This window comes from Psammomys obesus, unplaced genomic scaffold, assembly GCF_907164565.1.
Source record: "Psammomys obesus unplaced genomic scaffold, mPsaObe1.curated_primary_1811, whole genome shotgun sequence".
Lineage (NCBI taxonomy): Eukaryota > Metazoa > Chordata > Mammalia > Rodentia > Muridae > Psammomys > Psammomys obesus.
In genome coordinates this window covers 7,337,071-7,361,104 of record NW_026586383.1, presented here as the reverse complement: position 1 = coordinate 7,361,104, position 24,034 = coordinate 7,337,071, and the positions used below count along the sequence as shown (strand labels likewise).

The window sequence follows — 24,034 nt, the reverse complement described above, 5'->3', positions numbered from 1 at the left end:
GGAAGAGGAATTGGGGCTTATTCTGCCCAGAATCTGCCTTCTTGACACTGCTCTTTGAGGTCTGTGATAGGAAACTCTCCTCTTAGTACGGTGGCAGCCAGCTATTTTTTGGCTGTTTAAAAGGTCTCTCTCTCTCTGGAACACCGAGAAAATTAGTATTTACTATCCTGCAGTTTTTACTCAGAACTGTCTTTGTCATCTTTCACCTGACCTGCTCTGTTTGCACACAGGCTCTTTCTCCATCTGGAAGATTACGTTCCTCTTTTAGTCTCACCTGAAACTGCTGCTGGTTATATCTTTTTTGTGCAGCTCAGTGACACCATTTTGTGTAGGATCAAGCCTGGACTCTAATATTTAAAGGCACAAATCAGTTGCATTCCATTTCTGGCTAAATACTGTCTTTTATCCCATACATACCCCATGAGGACTGCAAGCTGTGCTTATCCACTGTGGGCTCTCGCACTCTCAAACCCTGACCAACTTATGTGGGACTCCATTCTTCTGGCTGAGATCCACATAAGATTGTGCTTGCAGAATTGAACTCAGATGGACTGTGTGGCTCCTGGAGGGATTCGGCAGAGGCGCTGAGGTTGCTTTTCCTGTGTGTTAGGTTTCATCGTACATTGAATCTTGTTAGGCTTATCAAATGACACTGCACTTCTAAAATTTTAGCTCTTTGCATTATCCTTGATAAGTTGTGCTTTCTATTTCCCCAGATTTTCCATCTTTTTAGAGTTTTTTGAGCCTCTAGTATTCCTCACCATGATTACCTGTGGGCCAATTGTGCATGGAATGGAGTCCTCCAGGCCGCTAATATGAGTAGTAACAGAGTAACTTGGGGGGAAGGAAATATAGGCGTTTCACTTTTGCATCTTTTAATTTCATGTATTTTACTTTATTCTGCTTTTCTCAGTGCCAACAGACTAAAATCATGTTCATGATATATTTGGGCTTGGGGGGAGGATGGAAGAGTTGGTACTGAAGAGAGGCTTTCCCTCGACAGAGTTGCAATGGAAGGCCTGCTTTGTGAGAGACGACAGTGTGAATGAAAAGCTTCACAAGAAGCATTAGCCTCAGGTAGGCTCTACAATGAAGAGCCTCGAAGAGGGGCCAGATCAGTGAACATGGGCCTGTTACATTTGAGGGCTTGGTTGTCAGCCCTCTGAGGACATAGGCAGCCTTCAGAGAAACATGGCTTTGAGTATTAGGTTCCAGGCTTTAAACAAAAATTTCTTTAAAATTGCATTTATTTATTAAGTATAGTGGAGGAGAGGTAAGGAGACAACTTGTAGGAGTCAGTTCTTATTTTCTACCACATGGGTCCCAAATAACAAACTTGAGTCATCAGATTTAGTGACAGGCACCTGTACAGATTGAGCTATCTAACTGGCCAACATGTCTTTTAAAAGTATCCCTTTTTAGTTGGGAGGTGTGGTGCAGGCCTTTAATCCCAGCACTTGGAGGCAGAGGCAGGAGGATCTCTTAGTTCAAGGCCAGCCTGCTCTACAGAGTGAGTATAGCTAGGGCCACAAAGAGAAACCCTATCTTAAAACCAGCGAACCTGTCAACCTAATGAATAAATAAATCTTCCTCTTCTTTAACTTAAGAGTCTATGAGTCTATTCAATCCTACCAAAGCCATGTTGATTTTCTTCTTCTTTTTTTATTTTTTATTTTTATTTATTTATTTATTTATTTTGAGACAGGGTTTCTCTGTGTAGCCCTGGCTGTCCTGGGCTTGCTTTGTTGACCAGGCTACAAAGATCTCACAGAGATCTGCTTGCCTCTACCTCCCCAAGTGCTGGGATTACAGGCGTGCACCACAGCACCCAGCTGTTGATTTTCTTCCTAATACAGGTTTTGAATTTGCTTGTAGGATTAAATTTGACTTCTGTGGGTAGTCATGCCACAGGACTTTCCTCTGCCATAACTCAGTGCATCGAAACAGTAATGCCAGGGCATCTGTGGGAGGAGTGGGTTCCTAGCCAGAGTTGTCCAGAGGGAGGTGGTGGCATTGCAGTGTGAGAGCCCTCGTGCCTGTGGACACGAAAGGGAGAAAGTGTTTCTCCCTTGCTGTGTGTGCAATTTTGTACAGTTCCCTTATTTGCTTGCAGAATAGTGAGGGCTGTGTGTCAAAATTCAGGGTGGTTTGTCATTTTTGTTAAATGGAATAAGTTCCTGTGTCAGTGTAGGACAAATATATTTTTATCCATTGCTTCAGTGTTAGGTGGATTCGAAGAACTTTTTTTTTTTTTAACTTTTAATTTTATTTATTTACTTGTTCACTTTACCTCTGAATCGTATGGAGAATATTTTAGTAGGATTTATAAATAAGAGGAAGAACCTGGAGCAGTGGTCATGGTACCTCATGCCAAGGGGACTGTGGGTTGTCCTGTTTGAGATTTCAAGAATTTTAGATGCTAGGTTAAGTATGGAAACTGTCTGTGTACAATGTTGTGAACAAGGAATTAACCCAGAAGCTTTATCATTGGTTATTCAGGAGTGCCATGTGGTTATCAACGTTCTAAAGGCTGAAAACATGACAAGCTGTATTTGCAAGAAATTTGAAGATTGCATCATAGTTAAGGATATACAGTGAAAGTACTACATCCAATGTAGAAAACCTTTCATTTTTAAAAAGATTAGGAAGCCATAGGTTTATAAGTTGATGGAAAGTGACTTACAGGGAATATGGAATGGGCTTGTATCACACACATTTTCAGATTCTCCTATGCTCTTGCAGTGTTTATGCTTGTGCATGCATTCCTTATTTATCGCTCCAATAACTGTGGTTTTTCCATACAGTCTATTTGTGAAATAGTCCCTTCTGATGCTCCTGGCTGACTATAGTGGCGCCCATCTGTCGACAGTCTCATTATAAACCTGAATTTATAGTCTTTACATATGTAATCAGGCTTATGTTGTACTGGGCTAAAAATTGATATTAGATGTCTTATTGTGTGTGTATTTTGACTCTTAAGAGCATAGAAAACATTCCTTTGGATGCACTCTATAACAGAAAACATTTAGTTTTTAAAATAGTTTGGGCTCTTAGTATGTGAGCCATATTTCTTGGTTGTATGTATGGAAGTTAACACTTGTAGAGAAGAGTAGATGCCTAAAGCGTTGCTGGTGCTCGGCCTCGCACCGTTTCCAGTTGGGATCAGTTAAATCTAATGGGAATATGTTGGGAATGTTTCTCGGTCTCAGTTTTATACCCTGCATATTAAAAACTGAAAAATAATGTGTAAAAGGAAACCAAGTCAAAGTGCAGCATCCTTGTTTCACAGACGTGTTTACAGATAAGTCTTCAGTGGTTCTGATGTCACAGGATGTGTGACACTTCAACAGGTACGACATTTTCTGAAGTACTTAATTAACAAAACAAGTGAAAAGTGAAACAGAGGGACTATGCGTAGACATTGAGTGCTGGAAATTAAGACTTAATCTGCTTTTATTTAATAAGTATGAAGAAAATTCTTAATTGGAAATTAAGATCTTAATGGCGTTTAACAAGTTAAAGCATAAAACAGCAATACCAGAAACTCTGGATTTGTTAAGAGCATTCTTAATGTTTTTAGAAATTTAATAAATCACTTCAGCCTTAATTCTCTGAGTCAGAATTTTCCATCTGTCTCCTATACTGTCTTACCATATGTACGTATCAACTGACTCAGCGTTTTCCATCTGTCCCCTATACTGTCTTACCATATGTATGTATCAACTGACTCAGCGTTTTCCATCTGTCCCCTATACTGTCTTACCATATATACCTGTCATCTGACTCAGTGTTTTCCATCTGTCCTCTATACTGTCGTACCATATATACCTATCGTCTGCCACCCGTGTCCATTTTGCATGCTGGAAGTATTACCTGTGACATCGTGCTTGCTAGACAAGTGTTTCTAGCCCCCGACTTCTCTTTAGAAAACATATTTGTGCTCATTGATTTGGGTAGAGATTCTCAGAATGGCCTGTAACTAGGTGATTCAACTCGGCCTGTCAGCCACTCCAAGGCTGGTCAGAGCTGCTGCTGCTCTGAACATAGCCCTTAAGTCTTTGTTTCCACGGAGAAGTCGCACCAGTGCTTAGGTTTGGTTTGGTTTTGTTCTTTTTTTTTTTAGAAAAATAAAGCAAAATAGGATTCAGTTTCTATATTCTGCTACTCCAGAATTATCCTTAGTGAATAATGGTTTCCCAACTGAGTGCTTTTATTACAAACCTTTTATTTTTGATGTTTAATAATAATCTTTTATTTTTAAAAAATATGACACAATTACATCATTCCTTCATTCTTTTCCTCCCTTCAACACGTCCCATGTATCCCATTGTGCACTCTCAAAATTACAGCTTCTTTTTTGTTTTATATATGTCTATGTATTTTATCCCCTCCCTGCTACATTCTTAAACACATATGTAAAATCTGCTTGTTTGTATATGATCTCAGGCTGACCATGTGGCATTTTTAAATGTAAGTCTAGTGTCTTCACCTTTTACTTTCACTTTTGCTCTTGAACTCAAACCCTGGCCGGTTCCCATGAGAGTGACCAAGGCATTACAAGCATTAGCAGCTGGGCCTTTGGAACAGCTGGTGGAGTGGCCCGTGCCATGGTGAGGGAACTGGTAGTCTCCTCTACTGTTACTCGTTCTTGATGCCCATTTTCTTCGTAAATACTGTTTTGGATTGTCATGTACATAATTTCAGCATTATAGGCTGTGAGATTGTCATGTTGGTTTCCTTGCTTCTTCAAGTGTTTCCTCTGACAGTTCCCTCGGAGGGTTCCACTCTTGACAGCCCTCCTGAAAGTGCAGAGTATTGTCATCACCACCTCTGTAACCCCATCTCCCACTGTCCCTTCTTATGGCACTGTAACAGCTCATAGTGTTTTGCTTCTTGTCTGCCTTTGAGAATAAGCTTCAGAGGACAGAGTTTGGGTTTATTTCACACATACATTCTAAACAGCTGGAGCACAGCTTGATGGAAAGATAGGCTCAGTACATATTTGAGAAAAGAGTGAGTTAAGAATGTATAGCTTCTTGGATCTTAACCCCCTTGGATCTTGACCCCATAGCAAGGTTCAAGCCAATGTGGGTGATGTAGCCATATTGTCTCATAAAACCACAGGGAGAGAAATAGAGAAAAATGTCTTGATTACAAGGCTATGACAGATGTTAGAGGAGATGCCTGTGCAGTTCTGGCTGTCCTGGACTCTCTCTGTAGACCAGGTTGGCCTTGAACTCGCAGAGATCCACCTACCTCTGCTTCCCAAGTGCTGGGATTAAATGTGTATGCCACCACCACCAGGCCAGTCTACCACATTTTATGATTACTGAAGAGTTGCAAGTTTTAGTTGCCATATACAACAGATAAACCTCAAACAAAAATTATGTACGCATGGGATCTAGTTTCCCGTTGTGATTGTTGGTGTTTTATTATGACATCAGATTGATTTTGGGTGCTAATTGTAACTGTTTCAACATTTCCATGTTTTTGTACCCAGTTGACTGCACATGTAAGACCTTCAGGACTGAGGATGTATGTAACGAGAGTAAACGGTGCAGGGTCTCGTTACAAGGCTAACTTAAGCCCACTTCTTTGCTCGTTTTGATGAATAGGGCACAGACGGAAGCTGCATTGGGTTGAAAGGCAGTCTAGGGCTCATTTTAGAATTACAATAAAATCCAGGACCATGTAGGCCAAGAACAGATTGTTAGAAATCTGAATTAGTCTCTCTTCCCAGCTGTGATAAGATATAACAGGCCAGAAATTATGCATATATTCAGTTAAGTAGAAGTGACAGAGTCTTTCCATGAAAATGGTGATGCTGCGAGTCTTTAATGATTGGCTAGTTGTATTATAACTGTGGAATATTTTACACCAAACGCAGAAGACCTAGGAAACAACACTCTGTGACTTGAGAGGGTGGATGATCCCATGGTGTTCAAGCTTGTACATTTTAAGGAAGCTCTTTTTAGGTTAATGTCAGCAGAGCAGCTGCTGCTTGAATTTAGTTTGTGAAACACTGAATTATTCATTTCCATAAACAAAACTTCCTTAGTAATTATTTAGCATTAATTTATTTCTCTTTATTTCAGTCGACCCTATTGACATTCTGGTTTAAAATTAAAAATGTTCTTTGTGGAGTCTAACAAACAAGACTTTGTGACAGCTACTTTTTCTACCCCTATTCTATGGCAAAACATATATATTTGGAGAGAGGAATTAATATCTTATGGCTCCTTTTTAGCTTTTTAATAAAGTTCTTAATAAAACAGTCAAAATAAAATATTTCTGTAGTGTCTCTTAAGTATTCAAGCCTCTCCTTGGCCCTAACTCTTGACTCATTAGATCTTAGCATGCTACTGTTCGCTTGCATGCGTGGAGCACATAATTAGTCTGAAGTCTTAACTGTAAACGCATCAGCAGCATTTAAATAATTATTTATTTCATTGTGTGTATTCATATTGTTTGATAGACTAGTAGAATAAAAACAAAGTTTGTTGTTTTGTGGTTCTTTGGATTTCCCATCTGCAAATAAGTTTATGAGGCATAGAAACAAAAATGTACATTTTTACATTATATATAGATTTTTATATATAAAATGCATACCATTGTTACATTATGACATGAAGTTACATTATATATCTATTCTGTGTACCGCACAGTTTTGGCTTCCACTGCTTGGAACTGTAGTATTCTCAACTAGAGTAAACTATACATTTAACTGCAATTTTCATTATAAAAATTTTAAGTTTTTCTAATTTTCTTATAAATTTTTGAGTTTGCTAACAAGCAAAACAGTCATTTCTGGTCAATTAACCCAACAAATAATTAGGCTTTACAGTTCGTATTCATGTTAAATTTATAGGAAATGAAGAAGGACAAAGTCAATTTCACTTTCTCTTCAATAGGAACAGTTACAAATGTATAAGGATTTAGTGATTTCTCTACTCACCAAGTTTGGGCCACCATGTTTTTTTTCTCTCTGCAAAGGTCACATAGAAATAATTTGGCTTGGTTTCAAGACCGTATTCCTTTTAGAGAGGATAGTTATAGAAGGAATGTTATAGAAAAGAGTTGCTGTTTCTTAGCCCCTGGTAAATATGTCTGACATGTATTTTTTTTCTGAGAGTAATCAGTCTCTAATAAAACTATATTAACTACTTGAGCTGATAAACAGCAAGGTTTGTTTTAAAGAAGTCAAGTTTATTTTATGTCAATTTTCTTTTGCCCTGTATAAGACATATCTAATTACTTTACCCCATCTCTGTGTTCAGATTAATCAGATCCTGCTACATAGTGGTGCTCAAATTAGAATAATACTTTAATCAACTGCGTTACCCATGCCATGGTAGACTAGGAAAGCCACTCTTGGCATATTGAAGATGCATGCATTTTATTTTCTATTGTAATTTAAAAGTAAAATCAGAAATATTGATTTCTACTTGACTGGAGAGATGATTTAGTTTGAATATCAGTCTGATGTTAATCAGGTGAGAATTAATTGAGTTGGAGGTATTAGATATTCAGTGCTGTTAACTGAGCCGTGATCAATCTAGAGAGAAGCTTTCTGTTGGACTGTGCTAGAATTGTCAAACAGCTCATGCACTACAATATAGAATAATCTTTTCATGTTCATCCTTCTATCTTCTTGTCTCATTAAATGCACCACTAAATTCATTCTTATACACAGACTAATCTTTAAAGTAGAATGTTAATAAATCATAATTTAATAGAAAATTAAAAGCATAATAATTTTGTCACAAAATGCTTTTGTTGTCACGATTTTTCTAATACATTATCTCGAACTGAATTTTAAAGCCAAGTGATTAAATACTTGATTCTGAAGTCTACTTGTAACATAAAAAAGAAAAACCCTACATCATTTTATTTAACTGTTTGACGCTAAGTGAGCAATACAGAATTATTTTAATGTTTATTTCCTGAAATAAAAATAGAGTCAGTAGCATTTTGTTGATTTGAAATGTGGCATGGGCTTTTCATTTATTTTAAGAGTGTGACAGCGATATCATAAGTGTTGTGAAAATATAAATGGTGAGATAACACCTCCATAGGACCTGATCTTAAGTAGTAACATTGTAAAGTCTTTAAATAAACTGCAGCCAGAACTGAAAGTATCGATTTGTCTTGTTAACCGGGGATAGTATACTGATTAATGTCTAATTAAATTTAGGCCAGCATGTCTTTTAGCCCGTTTCTCCGATTTTTCCTCCCTTTTCAAAACTGAGAATTTGGATGTACTTACCAGGAAGGTAGCACATGTTATTGTCAGATTTCTTTCATTTTGGCAGTTGGTGTGACCGTGTTAGATTAGAAGAAAGCCTACAGTGTGACTTTTGAGAGAGTGTCTTTTTACTCTGAAATAATGCTTTTTGCTTGATGTGACTATATACATTTCACAAACAGGAATTTCTAAATTTGTAGTTGAGAACAATTAATTAGTGTTTAAGGAAATTAAGCTATACATCTGAAACAGCCCTGGAAGGTGGTGAATGGGAAGTTCTTAGTGAGTCAGTGGGGTTCCCACCAGTTGTTGCTAAATAGACAGGGAGAAAGATGGGAGATGGCTGGCTTCCTCATGCCACTCCCTCAGCCCAGGTTTCTTTTCTCTTTTCCCAGCCTACAGCTACTTCTTTTCTTCTCTCTGTCTCTCTCTCTTAAGGCAACAGTTTGTTCCATGTTTATATAGTACCAAAACCCCCGAGTTTGTAGTTCTTGTCCTCTAGCCTGTCCTTGCCCTCCTGTGTGATGCCCACAGCTGTTTGCTCACGCTCTTCCATAGCCACTTACTTTGCGCTTGTGTTTTGAGCAGTAATACTCTAAAGCATTTTACTGACATCCCTCCATGTCTTGAGGACTGCTGGAGGCACAACTTACCCATGCTATAGTCACAGCTCCTGGGGCAAAGGCAGGAAGTCATTTGAGCCTAGCTGAAGATGGTGACACCGCTCAGAAAAGAAAATGACCTAGGAGACCAACACTGTCAGTGTGCTGTTTTGTTTATAGTGTTTTCATTTTGGCAGGTGGGATAAGAGTTAGATCTGATGTTGACAAGAGACACAGCTTTTGTTTCAAGAAAACAGAAAATGGCAGTCAATATGCTATTCCTTTACTGAATAACTATATCATAGTCCCATTGTGATTATCTACAAAGTAGCATTTTTTAAAAGACATACATATATACATTTATTTACTTATGTATGTCTGTATGTATGTATGTATTCAGTTGTTTTCAAGTCAGGGTTTCTCTGTGTAGCTTTGCCTGTCCTGGACTTGCTTTGTAGACCAGGCTGGTCTCGAACTCCCAGCAATCCACATGCCTCTGCCTCCCTGAGTATTGGGATTACAGGTGTGTGCCACCGCACCCAGCTTTCTAATATTTATTTTAATATGAGGTGAGTGGACCTGCTCCTGTAGTTATCTTGGAGGTTCTTACTTTCTGTATGGACATTGACCTGTCTAAAGCAGCTTGTTTAAAATTTTCACACCAGCACATTTCAGGAGTTGTGAGGAAACTGTATCGGGCCCCCAAATGGGATCTCTAAGGAAAATGGAAGAGACAGAGTCATTGACTTTTTGGTTTTCTTTCTTGGTTATTTCCTCAGCCTTCCACTTCTCATCATCAATCCTGATCGTGGATGCTGTCATTTGAGCATCTCCTGCCTGTGCTCCTTTGCGAAGCTGGTGGTCGGGGCCTTGCTGCTTGCACCGGTCTGTTCCCAGACCTCCCTTTCAAACTCTCACAGCACCTCGCTGCCAGCTGGCTGCGCTGCATTGCCTTAAGTTACTCCAAATCCTGTGGAACGTTGGCTTTCAGGTTGTCTTGCTCTGGTGACTCCATTCACAAAGCAGCGTTGGGTTCCGTTTTAAGTGCAAGCACAGAAAGAGGGCTGCAGGTCATTGTATGTGCAGGTACCAGCACCATCTGTGACTCACAGATTGATAGTACGTTACTCCTGAGGACAGAAGGGACCGTGTAGGCACACAGACATGTTAAAAACATACCAGGCCAAGAGCACATCAGACGGTGGAAAGCTGCAGCCTCACTTGTGTTCTGCATATGGGTATGGGAGCCAATCTGTCACCTGAGAACCCTGTGTGTGGTTGGCTCAATGAGGGCCCTACCACTTGACAGGGCCGCCTTTAATTGCCCTGTGATTGTGTCTGTTCATGACAGACCTGCTCATGCACCTCACCATTATGGTCTCCAGGGTCCTCTGTACCTCACCTCTGCAGCTCCATTCACCCTGCGGCCCTGAACCAGCTTTCCAACTGGTTTGGTTAATAATCTGACTACCTGCCCGACTCTTATCTTGTTGATGTCTGAGCCCACAGCCACCTCTTCGAACTTTGTTCCCTCTTTAACCCTTTTGTAACCCCCACCTCTTGTAAACACACCAAGAAAAAGAGAGAGACATAATTACTTACATGATGTGTGATCTGAGAGTTCATATTAGTAATTAAGATTGAAATTAATCTCTCATCAGCAAGCTATCAAGGGAAATTGAGAGCGCTTGGAAAATGCAGTCAATATACCGATGTTATAGCTTGTAAATCTGTCATTTTTCTTTAAAATAATGGCTTGACACTGTGGAAAGAAAGCATAGTGTCCTCATGACATACTTCAAATCTAAAGTACACAACTTGTCATTTTGTGTGGTTATTGTGAGAAGCTTATGGAAGGAAAGAGAGGCTTTATTATTGCATGTGTGAATTTGTTCTCAGTGGCTTCTTCCAATACAGAATAAAAGTATCTGCCACTATCCTATGTAACCCTTCACCCATGCTCATGTCAGCAGCTGTGATTAAATTCCTCAGGTTACAGGAAAAATAAACAAAATGAAAAATTTAGCTCATTTATTATAGTCACATTGGAGGAACCACTTTTTAATATGTAAAATTTTCGCTAAAAATATTTATAAGAGTTTTGCAGAATAGGATATACACTGGGGAGTTGAAGTATCTGATGCTGTTTTATTTTTGGTGGTTACTAAGTTGCCATTCAGTATGCACCCAGCCAGCAGCCTTGACTCCCTGCTTCCATGGCCGTGACATGTGGCATGCTGGGTTGCTGCCGCTCCACCCTCAGGGTTTCTGAGTCATTTAAGAACACTGGCCTGTGCGTCTGTTCTGTTGGCCTGAGTGTTCCTCCAGTGCAGTGAGCCTTCCGCCCCGTGTTCTGATCGGAGAGAGAGTAAGCGTTCTCCAGGAGTTGCAGATACTTTTCTTGACTTAAAAAGCCTGATTCTAGTCTAATCTGTGCCACACCGTATGGTCTGTTACCGATTTACAGTGCAGTTGTCCCAGCTGGCAACTGCGTGCCTGTCTGGTGGAGCGTGCACATAGGCATGTAGAGCAGTGCCCTGCACACAGTAGACAGTCAGGGTCTTAGCTGGAATTGTGATTATCATTAACTTTAAGTGCCTATCAGCAAAGTCATAGTGAAAATTATGTGGAAGAACAGAAGAATTAAAAAAAGGTGCATGTACTTTCTGTAAGAGCACCAAGTACTCTTAACCTGCTGAGCCATCTCTCCAGCCACAATAACAGACTTAAAAAAATGTATCTTTAAAAATGATTCTATCTCAATAAATCCCTTAGTTCTAATTGTGTAACTGTATTTGTAAAATATTGTGTTCCATGAAGCTTATTAAGTGAAGAGAATAATGGAAAAGATCAAGTGTCTGATATTTTTGGCTCCCCCACTGTATGGCTATTAGAAGCTCCCTCAAAGTTTGTTCAGCTCACAGTAACTGGAAAACAGTATGTACTAATGAACTAAAATGTGATTTAATGCTCTGTCCACTACCCTATGCTGAAGCTTCTGGGTCTTCCTAGACATTTCTGATCTATCTTTTGGTTTACACAAAACTATTTTATTAGAGGCGTGTTCTAGTTTGATGCCAGGTAGTTCTTTGAAAGAAATGAAGGTTGTACAAAATATGTGGATTTCCATGTTGTTGTTTGACATGGTCTGTCTGTGTAGCCCTGGCTGTCCTGCTTTATAGGCCAGGCTGACTCTAGACTTCCAGAGGCCTCTCTGCCTCTGCTTTCTGAGTACTGAGATTAAGAGATTTTCCTGTTCTTGGTATTTTAGTGAAAAAAAGGACTTGAATGCTCTTCTCACTAAATTTTGGAATAACTTAGTCTTTTCAAGCTCGCATTGTTCATTTGTATTTATACTACCTTAACATGAATTTAATGAAATGAAGTTTTATTTTTGTAGTTCATAATATTACTTTAATAGTTCTTAATTTTTAGGGTTTTTTTTTGGGGGGGCATGTCCTATAACTATTTGTATAGTTTTTATAGTTCTCATTAATATTCAATGATTGATAGAGTAGGGTATGCAGACTCTTTAATATTTAGCATAATATTGAAAGGTGGACACCATTTACTTTTAAGATTTTCAGAATATCATTTTAGAGTCAGTCTGTAATATTAGCAACATTTATCTTACATGACTATATGCTAATGCAGGAGGAAAGAAAGATCCTTACTAAAATCATGTTGCTAAACAATGTGATAGAAACCTTTCAGAACATCTTGAGGCTTCAGAGCAGTTGTAGTTACTCCAGAAGAGGTTTTGGCAAAGAGAAGACAACTGTGTATTGCACCTCTCATGTGAGCAGAACATAGAAATACCATTTCTGTCAGTTTCCCACTCAGCACACTTGGCTGCTGGGGGTGGGGTGGATACTAAAACCCCGCAGTGCCCCTGTGTTCTGTGCTGACCTAAGGCAGTAGAATGCTGGGTCTGTTAAATTTATCAATTAGGCTTTTGATAATAGCCACTGTGTTTTCCAGAAAGGTCTGGGAATTTGCCAACCAGCATGCTTTCCTCAGACAGAACTCAGGGTGACAGTGATGTTTCTTCCAGCCATTATCTGAGGAGGCCAGCTTGGCACAGGTGTGATGAGGTCACTGTAGGGCACAGAGGAAGGGTTTCTAGCTCACTTTTCGTCACTGCTGTTGAACATGGCCGTTCTCTTAAAGAACCCTGTAGTCAGCTTTATGGACACATTCCCTTTGGGGACTGCCCATGTTGCTTTATTTTCGATCACATGTTGACACAGTGCTCCACGTACAGAAACACATGTGTAAGAAAAGTAGACATTCCAAAATCAAAAGTAAAGGATATCTTGTACCCATGAGACCGCCCCTTAGTGTGTCCACTGATAATCGGCTAACCTTATCTCTGCTTTGTGTTTTGAGTTGGAACTCCCTGGCCAAAGGGCACAAACTAAGTTCACTGGGTTTGACTTAGCCCCCAGGCCCAGCTCTTCTGTCTAGAGAACAGAGATATTTGTAGTTGGAATGAAGGAAATAATGGCTGTTGTTCAGACTAGACAGTGGATGGAGTTGGGATGGTAGGAGGGCTGACAGGAGCACTCTCTCTGTAGACTGCTTTTCATGTCATCACATCCTGGCCATTCTCTAATTCATCTGATCCTTGCTCCTATGCTGCCAGCTGTCTTCAGAGTCTAGTCATGCTGCTATGTAGATACAGGTGTGTCTGCTTTGGGTCTCTAGTTCTGGCCGAATCCCTCTTAGTACGTTTTGTACACATAAAATTTATTTCAATCATTGTTGGTTGCTGTGATATAAAAGTATTTTTGTCACATATAGGTATGTAGCTATATGAAGAATTGGGAAATTTCTGCTTGTTTTAAGTTAACTATGAGTAAAATATTCCTCAGTGATTAAAATATAGCTCATGGCTCAAGGGATAATTTATATCACACAAACTACAAAAGCATCGAGACTTTACCCTACAGCTTCTTTGTGAGGATGGTGTCATGCTTAGCACCCGAGCGGGAAGTGGCCAGTTATTTGACAGCAAAATAATTACTTGATAGCATAGCCTGGGACTTGTAGAATAGCAGCAGCGAGAGAGTGGCAGGACAGTCAGGAGGAGAGCTGCAAAGATAGTTTGCAACTAGGTCTGACTCAGAGCGAGTGCAAGGTAGAGGGTCAGCAGCCAGGCTGTGAGCAGACTGTGGTATCAGTGACTAAACGTGCAGTGTAAAAGGTGAGGTCACGGGATGGAAGCAGAACAGGAAACTCACTGCATGAAAATTTTATGGCATCTTAGGACTTGGTAAAGAATGAGAGCCCTGTCACTCGATGTTAAGGCACATTGCAAGGCTCTTCAGAAGGGGGAGGCTTTGCTGCCACCAGAGGGAAGTCTTCAGCTCTGCCATGTGCTGAGAGGAAACAGACATGGATGCCAGGTACCTGGGCCTGGGAACGGTTTTAACATGTAGGGTTTCTATTGCTGTGAAGAGATACCATGACCACAACAGCTATTGTAAGGAAAAGATGTAATTGGGGCTGGCTTACCCGTTCAGAGGTTTCGTCCATTATCCTCATGGCGGGAAGCATGGCAGCATGCAGGCAGACATGGTGCTGGAGAAGGAGCTGAAAATTCAGTGTCCAGATCGGCAGGCAGCAGGAGGAGAGTCACATCTGAAACCTCAAAACTTACCTCCAGTGACACACTTCCTCCAAGAAGGCCACTCACTAGTGCCACTCCTGTCTATGGACCTATGGCCCATTTTCATTCCGACCAGCACAATACACTCCCTGCTTCTCATAAGCTTGTAGTAGCCATAGTATATAGTCCAACTTCAACGGTCTCCACAGTCTGTCACAGTATCAGCACTGTTTCAAAGTTAAAAGTCTCAGGGACTCACATACTCTCTTAACTGCAACTCCCCATAAAACCAAAATGAAAAATCGTATCACATACTTCTAACATATAATGGCACAGGGTACACATTACCATTCTAAAAGGGAGGGAAGGGAACACAATGAGGAAATAGTGGACCAAACAAGACCAAAAACCAGCTGGGCAAATGCCATATTCTGCATCTCCATAGCTAATGTCAAAGTGTTCTTCAGATCTTCCTACTCCTTTCAGCTTTGTTGACTGCAGCACATTTCTCTGTCTTGGGCTGGATCCACTTCCTGTTAGCAGCTCCTGTTGGCACATATCCCATAGCTCTGGCATCTCTAACATCTTTCAGTCTCAAAGGCAGTCCAGGCTTTACACAGTGGCCTTTTCAGGCCTCCATGCACATGTGCCTGGCCTCAGCGGCTTTTCTTACCCTGGAGAGAGAGTCCATAACCCCTTTATTCTTCCCTTGACTTTAAAGCCAGAACCATATGGCAGAAGCTGCTGTGTTCTCTTGCTGCCGAAGGCGGGACATGGTGCCTTTTTGTTCAGTTACATCTTCACTAGCTTTCTGTTTTCATTGTTTTCCTTCACTGCCTAAACTTGGCTGTCCTGAGACTTGTTCTGTAGACCATGTTGGCCTTGAACTCAGGGACCCACCACCCTTTGCTTCTTAGTGCTAGATTAAAGGTGTGAGGTGTGCACCACCGTGTCAGGCTCTAATCTTTTCTTTAATTTCTTTTCACTTTTCTTTGATTCCTTTTTGCAAATTTGAGGCTTCGATAAGTAGGGTCTTACTTTACGGTCACCATTCCCTTTATTCCATCTACCATCAGGCTTTTCTTTAACCTGTTTATAGTTCCTGGTACCCTTTTTCTCCACAGACTACATTTTGTATTTCTGCTTGCTTAGTTTGCTTCTTTTAATTATAAATCTGCATGAGTGTGGCCACTAATAAGCAAGCAACATAGTCAGTGCTAGGCTGTTTGGAAATCTTCATAGCTCTTCAAGTTAGCGTCAGATTTTGTGGACAAGGGTAGAAAGCAGCCACATCCTTTGACAAGATACCATAAGAATGGTCTCTAGGCCACATCAGCATATTCTGAGTCTGAAACCTTTTGATCCTGGTCTCCACAGTTCAGATCACACTCAGCACCGCTGTCTTCCATTCTTCCATGCTCCTACTAGCATGGCCCGTTAGGATCCACTTAGAGCATTACACTGCTTTCTTAATCCAAAGTCCACACTCTCCCAAACAAAAGCATGGCCAGGGCCATCACAGCAATACCCCACCCCTGGTACTGCCTTCTTAGGGTTTCTATTGCTGTGAAGAAAACTTTGACCACACAACTCTAACAGGGCAAACTTTAACTGAGGCTGGCTTAAAAGGCTCAGAGGTTTAGTCCATTATTTTCATGGTGGGAAGCATGGCTACATGCCGTGAGATATGGTGCTGGAGAAGGAATTGGCAGTTCTGTATCCAGATCAGGAAGAGCAAGACACTAGGCCAGACTTAGACATCTGAAACTTCAAACCACCCCCAGTGACATACTTTCTCCAAGAAGGCCATACTTCCTACAGGCCACTCCCTTGGGCCTGTGGGGGCCATTTTCATTCCAACCACATCTCTTTTACTTATTTCCCTTACAGTGCATGCTTTGCCCATTAAAAATCCTGTGAGGTCATTATGGTCTGTGTGTCTTCAGGCAGCTTTCCTGCCTTTATCTTACAAATCCTCCTCTCACATCCTCTTTTTACAAAATGAGCAATACTTGTCTGCCCTTTAGTAGTGTACATGTATGTGGTTTTTTGTTGTTGTTTTGTTTTTTTTGAATATGGAATGTGCACAGCCTGGATAGTGGATTCTAAGTGAAAGACTGTTAGGACTTTTAAAATCATGTTAATATACTCTCTCTCTTCTTTCTCTTTTCTTTTTTTGCTTCCCCTCCCCTCCCCTTCTCTCTCCTCTCCTCTCCTTCTCTCCTTCCCTTCCCTCTTCTCTCCTTCTTCCCTCCCTCCCCTCCCTCCCCTCCCTCCCCTCCCTTCCCTTTTCTTTTCTTTCTTTTTCTCTTCTCTCTTTTCTTTTCAGATTTTACCAGATGTTGCAAGGACTCTGGATTCCTTATGGTAGTAAAATGCCGGAAAGAAAATTCTGCATTGAAAGACTGTCTAACTGCTTAGTAAGTAGTTACCTCTGTGTTTATGGATCTGTGATTGCAAAGTGTGTAGTAAGAGAATATTAATAGCTCATTACCTTTAATATGTTCTGTACCACCCCCACACACCACCAAATTCTGCATGTTGCTGGTTAAGACATCAGTTTGTTACAGGTTATTCTAAAAGAAGGGCATTTAGGAAGGGATTTTTAAGAAATTTATATTTGGCAGAATTGTGTATATGATTTTCCACATGGTTTAATAAATCCTTTTTCTGTAACAGCTTGCTTTCTAGAATGCAGTGTAGCCTGCTTTTTAGTTCTTCTAATGAACAGCAAGTGAACTAGACTTTCCCCAGGAACTTTTCAGCCTGTCAGCTTGCTGAATTTTTGCTTCAGCTCCTAGTGGCAACACATGATAAGAAAGCTATAAAAGTAAATTTCGAATTTTGAAGCATTGGCTAGAGTACTGAGTCCTACAGAAAACAGGAGGGTGTGGGGAAGCCTTACAGAAAAAGCACACCAGCTGAACAGACCACTTGGTCTGAGACTGCTGCCTTTTTGCTGTAAGGACAAAACTTGCGCTGGGGTGGTGGCACCCACCTGTATTTTTTATTTTATTATTGTTTTTTAAAATTGATTTATTTTTTATTAGTTACAATGTATTCATTTTGTATCGCTGCTGTGCTCCCTCCCTCATATCCTCCCAATCCTGCCCTCCCTCCCTCTTATCCCATGCCCCTCTCCAAGTCCAGTGATAGGGGAGGTCCTCCTCCCCTTCCATCTGACCCTAGGCTGTCAGGTCTCATCAGGACTGTCTCCATTGTCTTCCTCTGTGGCCTGGTAAGGCTGCCTCCCCCCTCAGGGGGAGGTAATCAAAGAGCCAGCCCCTGAGTTCATGTGAGAGACTGCCCCTGTTCCCATTACTAGGGAACCTACTTGTGGACTGAGCTGCCATGGGCTACATTTGTGCAGGGGTTCTAGGTTATCTCCATGCATGGTCCTTGGTTGGAATATCAGTCTCAGAAAAGACCTCTGGGCCCATATAATTTGGTTCTGTTGTTCTCCTTGTGGAGCTGTCCCCTCCAGGTCTTTCTATCTCCCCCTTCTTTCATAAGATTCCCTGCACTCTGCCCAAAGTTTGGCTATGAGTCTCAGCTTTTGCTTTAATACCCTGCTGGGTATTGTCTTTCAGAGGCCCTCTGTGGTAGGCTTCTGTCCTGTTCCCTGTTTTCTCCCTCTTCTGATCAATCTGGTGCTTTCTCAGACAATTAGGAATAGTGCTACCTCAAGATCCAGCTATACCACTCCTAGGCATATATCCAAAATATGCTCAAGTACATAACAAGGCCATTTGCTCAAACATATTCATAGTAGCTTTATTCATAATAGCCAGAATCTGGAAACAACCCATATGTCCCTCAGTTGAGGAATGGATACAGAAATTGTGGAACATTTACACAATGGAATACTACTCAGCTATTAAAAACAAGGAAATCATGAATTTTGCAGGCAAATGGTGGGAACTAGAAAAGATCATCCTGAGTGAGGTATCCCAAAAGCAGAAAGACACACATGGAATATACTCACTCATAAGTGGATATTAGACTTATAATATAGGATAAATATACTAAAATTTGTACCCTTAAGGAAGCTAAGCAAGAAGGAGGACCCTGGGTAAGATGATCAATCCTCACCCAGAAAGGCAAATGGGATGGACATTGGCACCCACCTTTAATCTCCGAGGCAGAGAGGCAGAGGCATGTGGATTTGCCAGCCTGACATACAAAGTGAGTTTAGGACATCCAAGGCTCTGTTAGAGAAACCCTGCCTTTGTAAGAAACCAAAAAAAGCAAAGAAAAAAACAACCAACCAACCAAAAGAACAAAATGTGCTACATCAAGGGGGCGGGGCACCTGCCGAGAGTCTACAGACCACAGAAGGAAGCTGGCACCACACAGCCTTCACTAGAACACAAACCCACGTTTTTTGGGCAGATGAAAATAAGTGTTAGGGTTTCTATTACTGTGAAACACCATGACCAAAAAGCATGTTGGGAGAAAAGTGTTTATTTGGTCTCTATTTCCTTATTGTTCTACATCATTGAAGGAAGTCAGGACAGGAACTCAGACAGGATAGGAAGTTGGAGGCTGGAGCTGATGTAGAAGCCATCCAGGGTGCTGCTTATTGGCTGCTCCCATGCTTGCCCAGCTTGTTTTCTTACAGAATCCAGGACCACCAGTCCAGGAATGGCACCACCCACCATGGGCTGGACCCTCCCCATCAATCACTAATTAAGAAAATGCCCTACAGCTGGATCTTATGGATCCATTTCCTCAACTGAGGCTCCTTCCTTTCTGATGACTGTAACTTATGTCAAATTGACATAAAACCAGCCAGTATACAGTAAGCACCATCACCCATCCTAAGTGCCTCAGCTTTGCAAGAGGCACTTTGGCTTTCTGCCTCACACCCAGCAAAGTGCACAGGTCTTTCCTTCTCAGCCACCCAGACCCACAGGGATTTTGGGGATGGGGAGACAGGTGACTGTTTTGAATCCTGATACCCCTGGTGCTTTTCACTCCAGAGTCCTTTGTGCTAGAACCATCTGCATTTTCCCCTCTATCTGTGAGGCCAGTTTACACTCCAGCTTGAATCTTTAGGAAATCTGAGACAGGGAATCCTTTATGTCTCTTCCTCAAAATACAGCCCCACCTTCTAGCTCAGGGGCCTAAGCCATACACCGCACTCACACCTAAAACCCTCACTGCTGTGTGTTGTCCTTGAGTGTGACAGGAAGTCCTCCTGAGCCCACCAAATTACAAAGGCTTTCAGTGGATAAACAGCCCCTGACACAAGGGTCTGCAGGTTTGTGCCCTCCACCTGGGAAACGGGTTAATCTGTCAGTCTGAATTGCAAACCTGGAAGTTCCTGGACATATGAGACCTAGGCTTATCTGCAGAACCTGGAGGGCATCCTGACCTAGCCCGATTGATGTGCTGGTCATTGATAGGAACTGTGGCTCTTCCTTTCATGTACAGGGAGTGGTGAGAGTGCTGGAGAGAGCTACAAACAGGTGGAGTCCTGGTGGCAAGCACACCACTGCTCTGTGTATTGGAGGGCCATCTGCTCAGCACTTAGTGCCCGAGCACCGAAGCCTGGTCACCAGCCAGTTGGAATTTCTTCCCTGAACCTCAAATTTCCCCTGCCCTGATGACTGCCAATGCCAGTGTGTGCTTCCTGTGTGGCCTTTAAAAAGGCTCCTGAGTCCTGTAACAGGGAGGAAGGAGGTGTTTGAGGCTTGTACTAAAAACCTCTCTTGCTGTGGCAGACAGCCTTCCTTAAGTCTGCAGGTGATGCCTGTGAAAACCAAGAGTTCTTCTTACTTACAAACTGCAGCTGCCATTCCTAGACTTCCTCAGGTGATGCGCACAGCAGTGTGAGAGCCAAGGACCACTTTTTCCATCCTCAGTTTTCACAGGTGTAGGCAGTACACGGAACAAGACAGCTCCTGAAAGCCTTGGCTACCAATCGGGAATTTTCATGGGAAACTAAAGGTCTGTTCCCATCAGGAAAGTTCTGCCTTGGTCCGGAGCCCATTCTTCCTCATGTCACAGAGGATTGGAAGTTGCCCAGGCTCCCACAATGCCCATTCCAGATATGTTGGGAATATGGAAGGAGTGTAGCCTGGACCAGCCGTCTCAGACTTTTGAATGCTGTCATAAGCATGTATTATCATGTTCCACTCTCTGGCATTTTCAATGTACTTTTTGGAGAAAAATCAGAGATTCTAGGCTGAGAAGGTGGAGGGTTTCTCTGATCACGCAAGATGGCATGACTTCTCCAATGGCTGAGACAGAGATACTCCATGGAGCACACACATGTCCAGCATCAAAACACTGTTGATTAAAACAAGGCAAACTTGCCACATCTTAGTTACGAGACTTGGAGTTTAGTAAAGTTATAGTGGGAACTTCTACTCGACCATGGTAGAGAGCTATGATGAATAGGAAACATCTTCAGCTCTGTGGTGCAAATTTGAAATTGTCACATTGTTTACATATGTATATGTAAAAAACTTTTTGCTAGAGGAACAACTGGAATGAATCTATATACATTAAAAGGGCCTTTATCTGAGTGGCTTACATGCTGTGGTCAGGCTAGTCTATAAATGGCTCTCTGACAGAAAGGCCAGGAATCAAGGGTTGTTCAGTCCTCGAGGCTGGCTGTCTTAGCTGTAATTTAGACCCATGGATTAAATAACTACAAAGCCTGTTTCTCTGCTTTCTTCATGTCCTAAAGGGAATGTTTTTGTTCGGTCTGTGTCACGTGACTTGAATTAGTGTTCTATGATCCAGAGTCATCTGTGCCCAAACTAACTATAGTTAGCTACCAAATCAGCCTTTTTCCTTTGCATCCTACACCCTTTCCTGTGGGCTGGGTTATGCCCTCATCATTTTTTGTTTGAATAATATTATTGGGGACCCAAGTTTAAAAACTGTGCTGTTCCCTTCTAGTCTGCCCACCACACGCTGCCAGCCATTCCAGACTCTTGTGTTCACTGTTAGTCCTGTCCTGTTGCTTTGAGGAGACTGTAGCAGTGTGGCAGAAGTGGTCCTTCGTGACCTGGTCCCTGTGCACCTTTCTTGAGCTCTGTGAGCGTCATCCACCGTGGGAGTACTAGCCTACTTGCAGTCTCATGTACCTCTTTCTCCTCACGTGTGCCTTCCCACATGCCTTTTTGTGGGTTTCTGTGGCCCTGCAAAGTGCAGTTCAGCCAAGTTCTCATTGACACCTCCCCTTCCTCATGTTTCCACTGCCATCCTTGTACTGTCTAATTTTGTTCTAGTCCAGCCCTTGCGTGTTGAACCACGGGCTCTTGGAATGTAGGATCACTCACTGTGGCATCCTGGGATAAGACTTAAGACTTTATATTACTATGTACTTTATTAATTACAAAAAAATTTAAATCTTTAATTCTGCTTTTCTCACTAGTTTGTGTTTATTGTGTCTTGGTGGCTTACTGAAAGTCAACTTTTCAATATTGAACCTCATGAATATCTGAATGCTATTAAAGCTTATATTGTATCTATTTTGAAATATATTAAATTACTCCTTGTAGCTATAATGATCCGGCCTTCTATGAAGAATGCAAACTGGAATATCTCAAAGAAAGGGAAGAATTTAGAAGAACCGGAGTTCCTACCAAGAAAAGGTTACAGAAGCTTCCCACAAGCATGTAGGCAAATAGTGAGTCAGGAAGACACATATTATGGAAACCGTTTGCAATGTAAACCAGAAATGATGAACTGAAACAATATTTGCTTACTCTAATCATGAAAATACTGATTTTTTTAATGAAATAAAATATTTGAGTTCTGCTTTATTAATTACGGGATAGGGAAAAAAACTAAATGTATCCAATGTATCGTTTTCCCAGCCCTCTTGTTTCGTTTTGTTGGGTAACCCATTTCTTCCACAACTTGTAACTGCAGTCACAGTGCTGGTTGTCTTAGCACTTTCACATGTACATTACCTTCCGATTATGCAGGCTGATGTGGGATGAAAAGTACTGAAGACGGAGCAGACAGGCTTCAACACTGCTAGGAGCAGCTGTGAAACCGTCCTCCACCCTCCCACTTACTGTGCTGCTGTGGCCATCAGTCTGACCGTGACAACGTACCTGGCACTGCCAGTGTAGGCAGTGTAGGCTTGTTTGAAAACAGATGAGATTAGGTGAATCAGTTTATTAAAACCTTTGATGGAAAAGTTTCTGCACTATTTCTTGGTCTTTTCAACTTGATTACTAAAAATACCGTATAAGCTTTGATTTTAAGAAGTTGTCATTTTTGAGTGCGAACTTTTGTAACACTGGAAATTCAGGAGGAACTGTGGTAAATTTCTGCTTCAGTCTGTCAATTTGGTTCTAGGCGGAGCTTTTTATACTAAAGGTTTTAGGTGTTTTTTTTTTTTTGTTTTGTTTTGTTTGTTTTTTGAGACTGGGTTTCTCTGTGTAGCCTTGGCTGTTCTGGACTAGTTTTGTAGACCAGGCTGGCCTCAAACTCACAGAGACCTGCCTGCCTCTGCCTCCCCAAGGGCTGGGATTGCAGGTGTGCATCTTGCACAGCTAAAGGCTATTTTCTTAACAGGAAGGCAAGACTTAACTCTGGCTCCAATCTCAATTTTTTTTTCCCTCATGTTCAAATTTTACACCGTACTCAGAAAAGAATTACTTTACTCCTATTTGAAACTCAAAGAACCCATTTTCTCAGACCACAGATCAACAAAAGGTGGCCAGAGGCCGAAGCAGAGAAAAGCGCAAAAGCACTAAGTCTGAGCCTGCAGGATGGGGCAGGGCGGCAGCCTGTTGTTCCTACACTGGCCTGTTGGCACTGGTGCATTGCATGACAGCCTCCAGTTGCTGTTTTCAGTGACTCAGGGAAAAGGCACAGCCAGCAGTTACGGTAAGAAGCCAGTGACACAGTAACAAGACTTTTTTGTTTGTCACACAGCCAATAGGTACCAGACACACTGTTCACATCCACCTCTTGTGTGACTAGTGTGCCAGCTGCAGATGTCTTTGGAGTATTGGCTTTCTATTGCTTGTTCATAGGGCAGGACTATTCTTGACTCACATATGAGTTCAGTGCTTTCTTTTGGCCTCAGTACAGTAAGGGGCAAGAGGAAGGAACAGGTGGCTGCTCTTAGCTGTGTCCTTGTGTCATTGCGTTACAGGTGTGCTTAGCTGGATTTTCCTACAAAAAGAAATACAGCTATTAGAGAAAATTTCAAGGGAATTTGTTTGGAGTGTTAGCTAAATATAAAAGAACCAACCAAAATGCAAATCTTAATGAATTACAAAATATAGATGCTACCATGCCACCCCTTCAAACACAGAGCTGACAATATAAGTGTATACTTAAACATTTTCTGACTAGGTAAAAATATTTTAGGGTTCATCTTTCTAGCTAAAGAATTCTTACATAGGGCATTAAATACTTTCAACTGTTAAGAACATCAGACTGTTCTGGTGATCCTTTTTGATAACTTACACTGGCTAGAGGAAACTTGCTCCATTCAGAATATTTTTGGAGAAATAAAATTAATACCAGACTTTGGAAATATACATAGGCAAGGACAGTATTTCACATCTAATTCCATTTTAAGAACAAAAATAATTT

At 41.4% G+C, this 24,034-nt stretch overlaps 1 protein-coding gene across 5 annotated transcripts in view; it reads left to right on the top strand.

Moving 5' to 3' along the window:
* Positions 1-24,034, top strand: part of Cmc1 (C-X9-C motif containing 1) — a 71,276-nt gene that overhangs the window by 35,130 nt on the left and 12,112 nt on the right. Inside the window, exons 3-5 of one of the 5 annotated variants that reach the window (XM_055601734.1) lie at positions 16,788-16,878; positions 21,976-22,068; positions 22,405-22,634. In XM_055601734.1, coding sequence (XP_055457709.1) covers positions 16,788-16,878; positions 21,976-22,068; positions 22,405-22,429 — 209 coding nt within the window. In that variant the 3' untranslated portion in view covers positions 22,430-22,634. Of the gene's footprint in view, positions 1-9,626; positions 9,733-16,787; positions 16,879-21,975; positions 22,635-24,034 lie in introns of those variants that run through there. The other 4 variants (XM_055601732.1, XM_055601735.1, XM_055601733.1 and 1 more) reach the window with 4 other exon arrangements.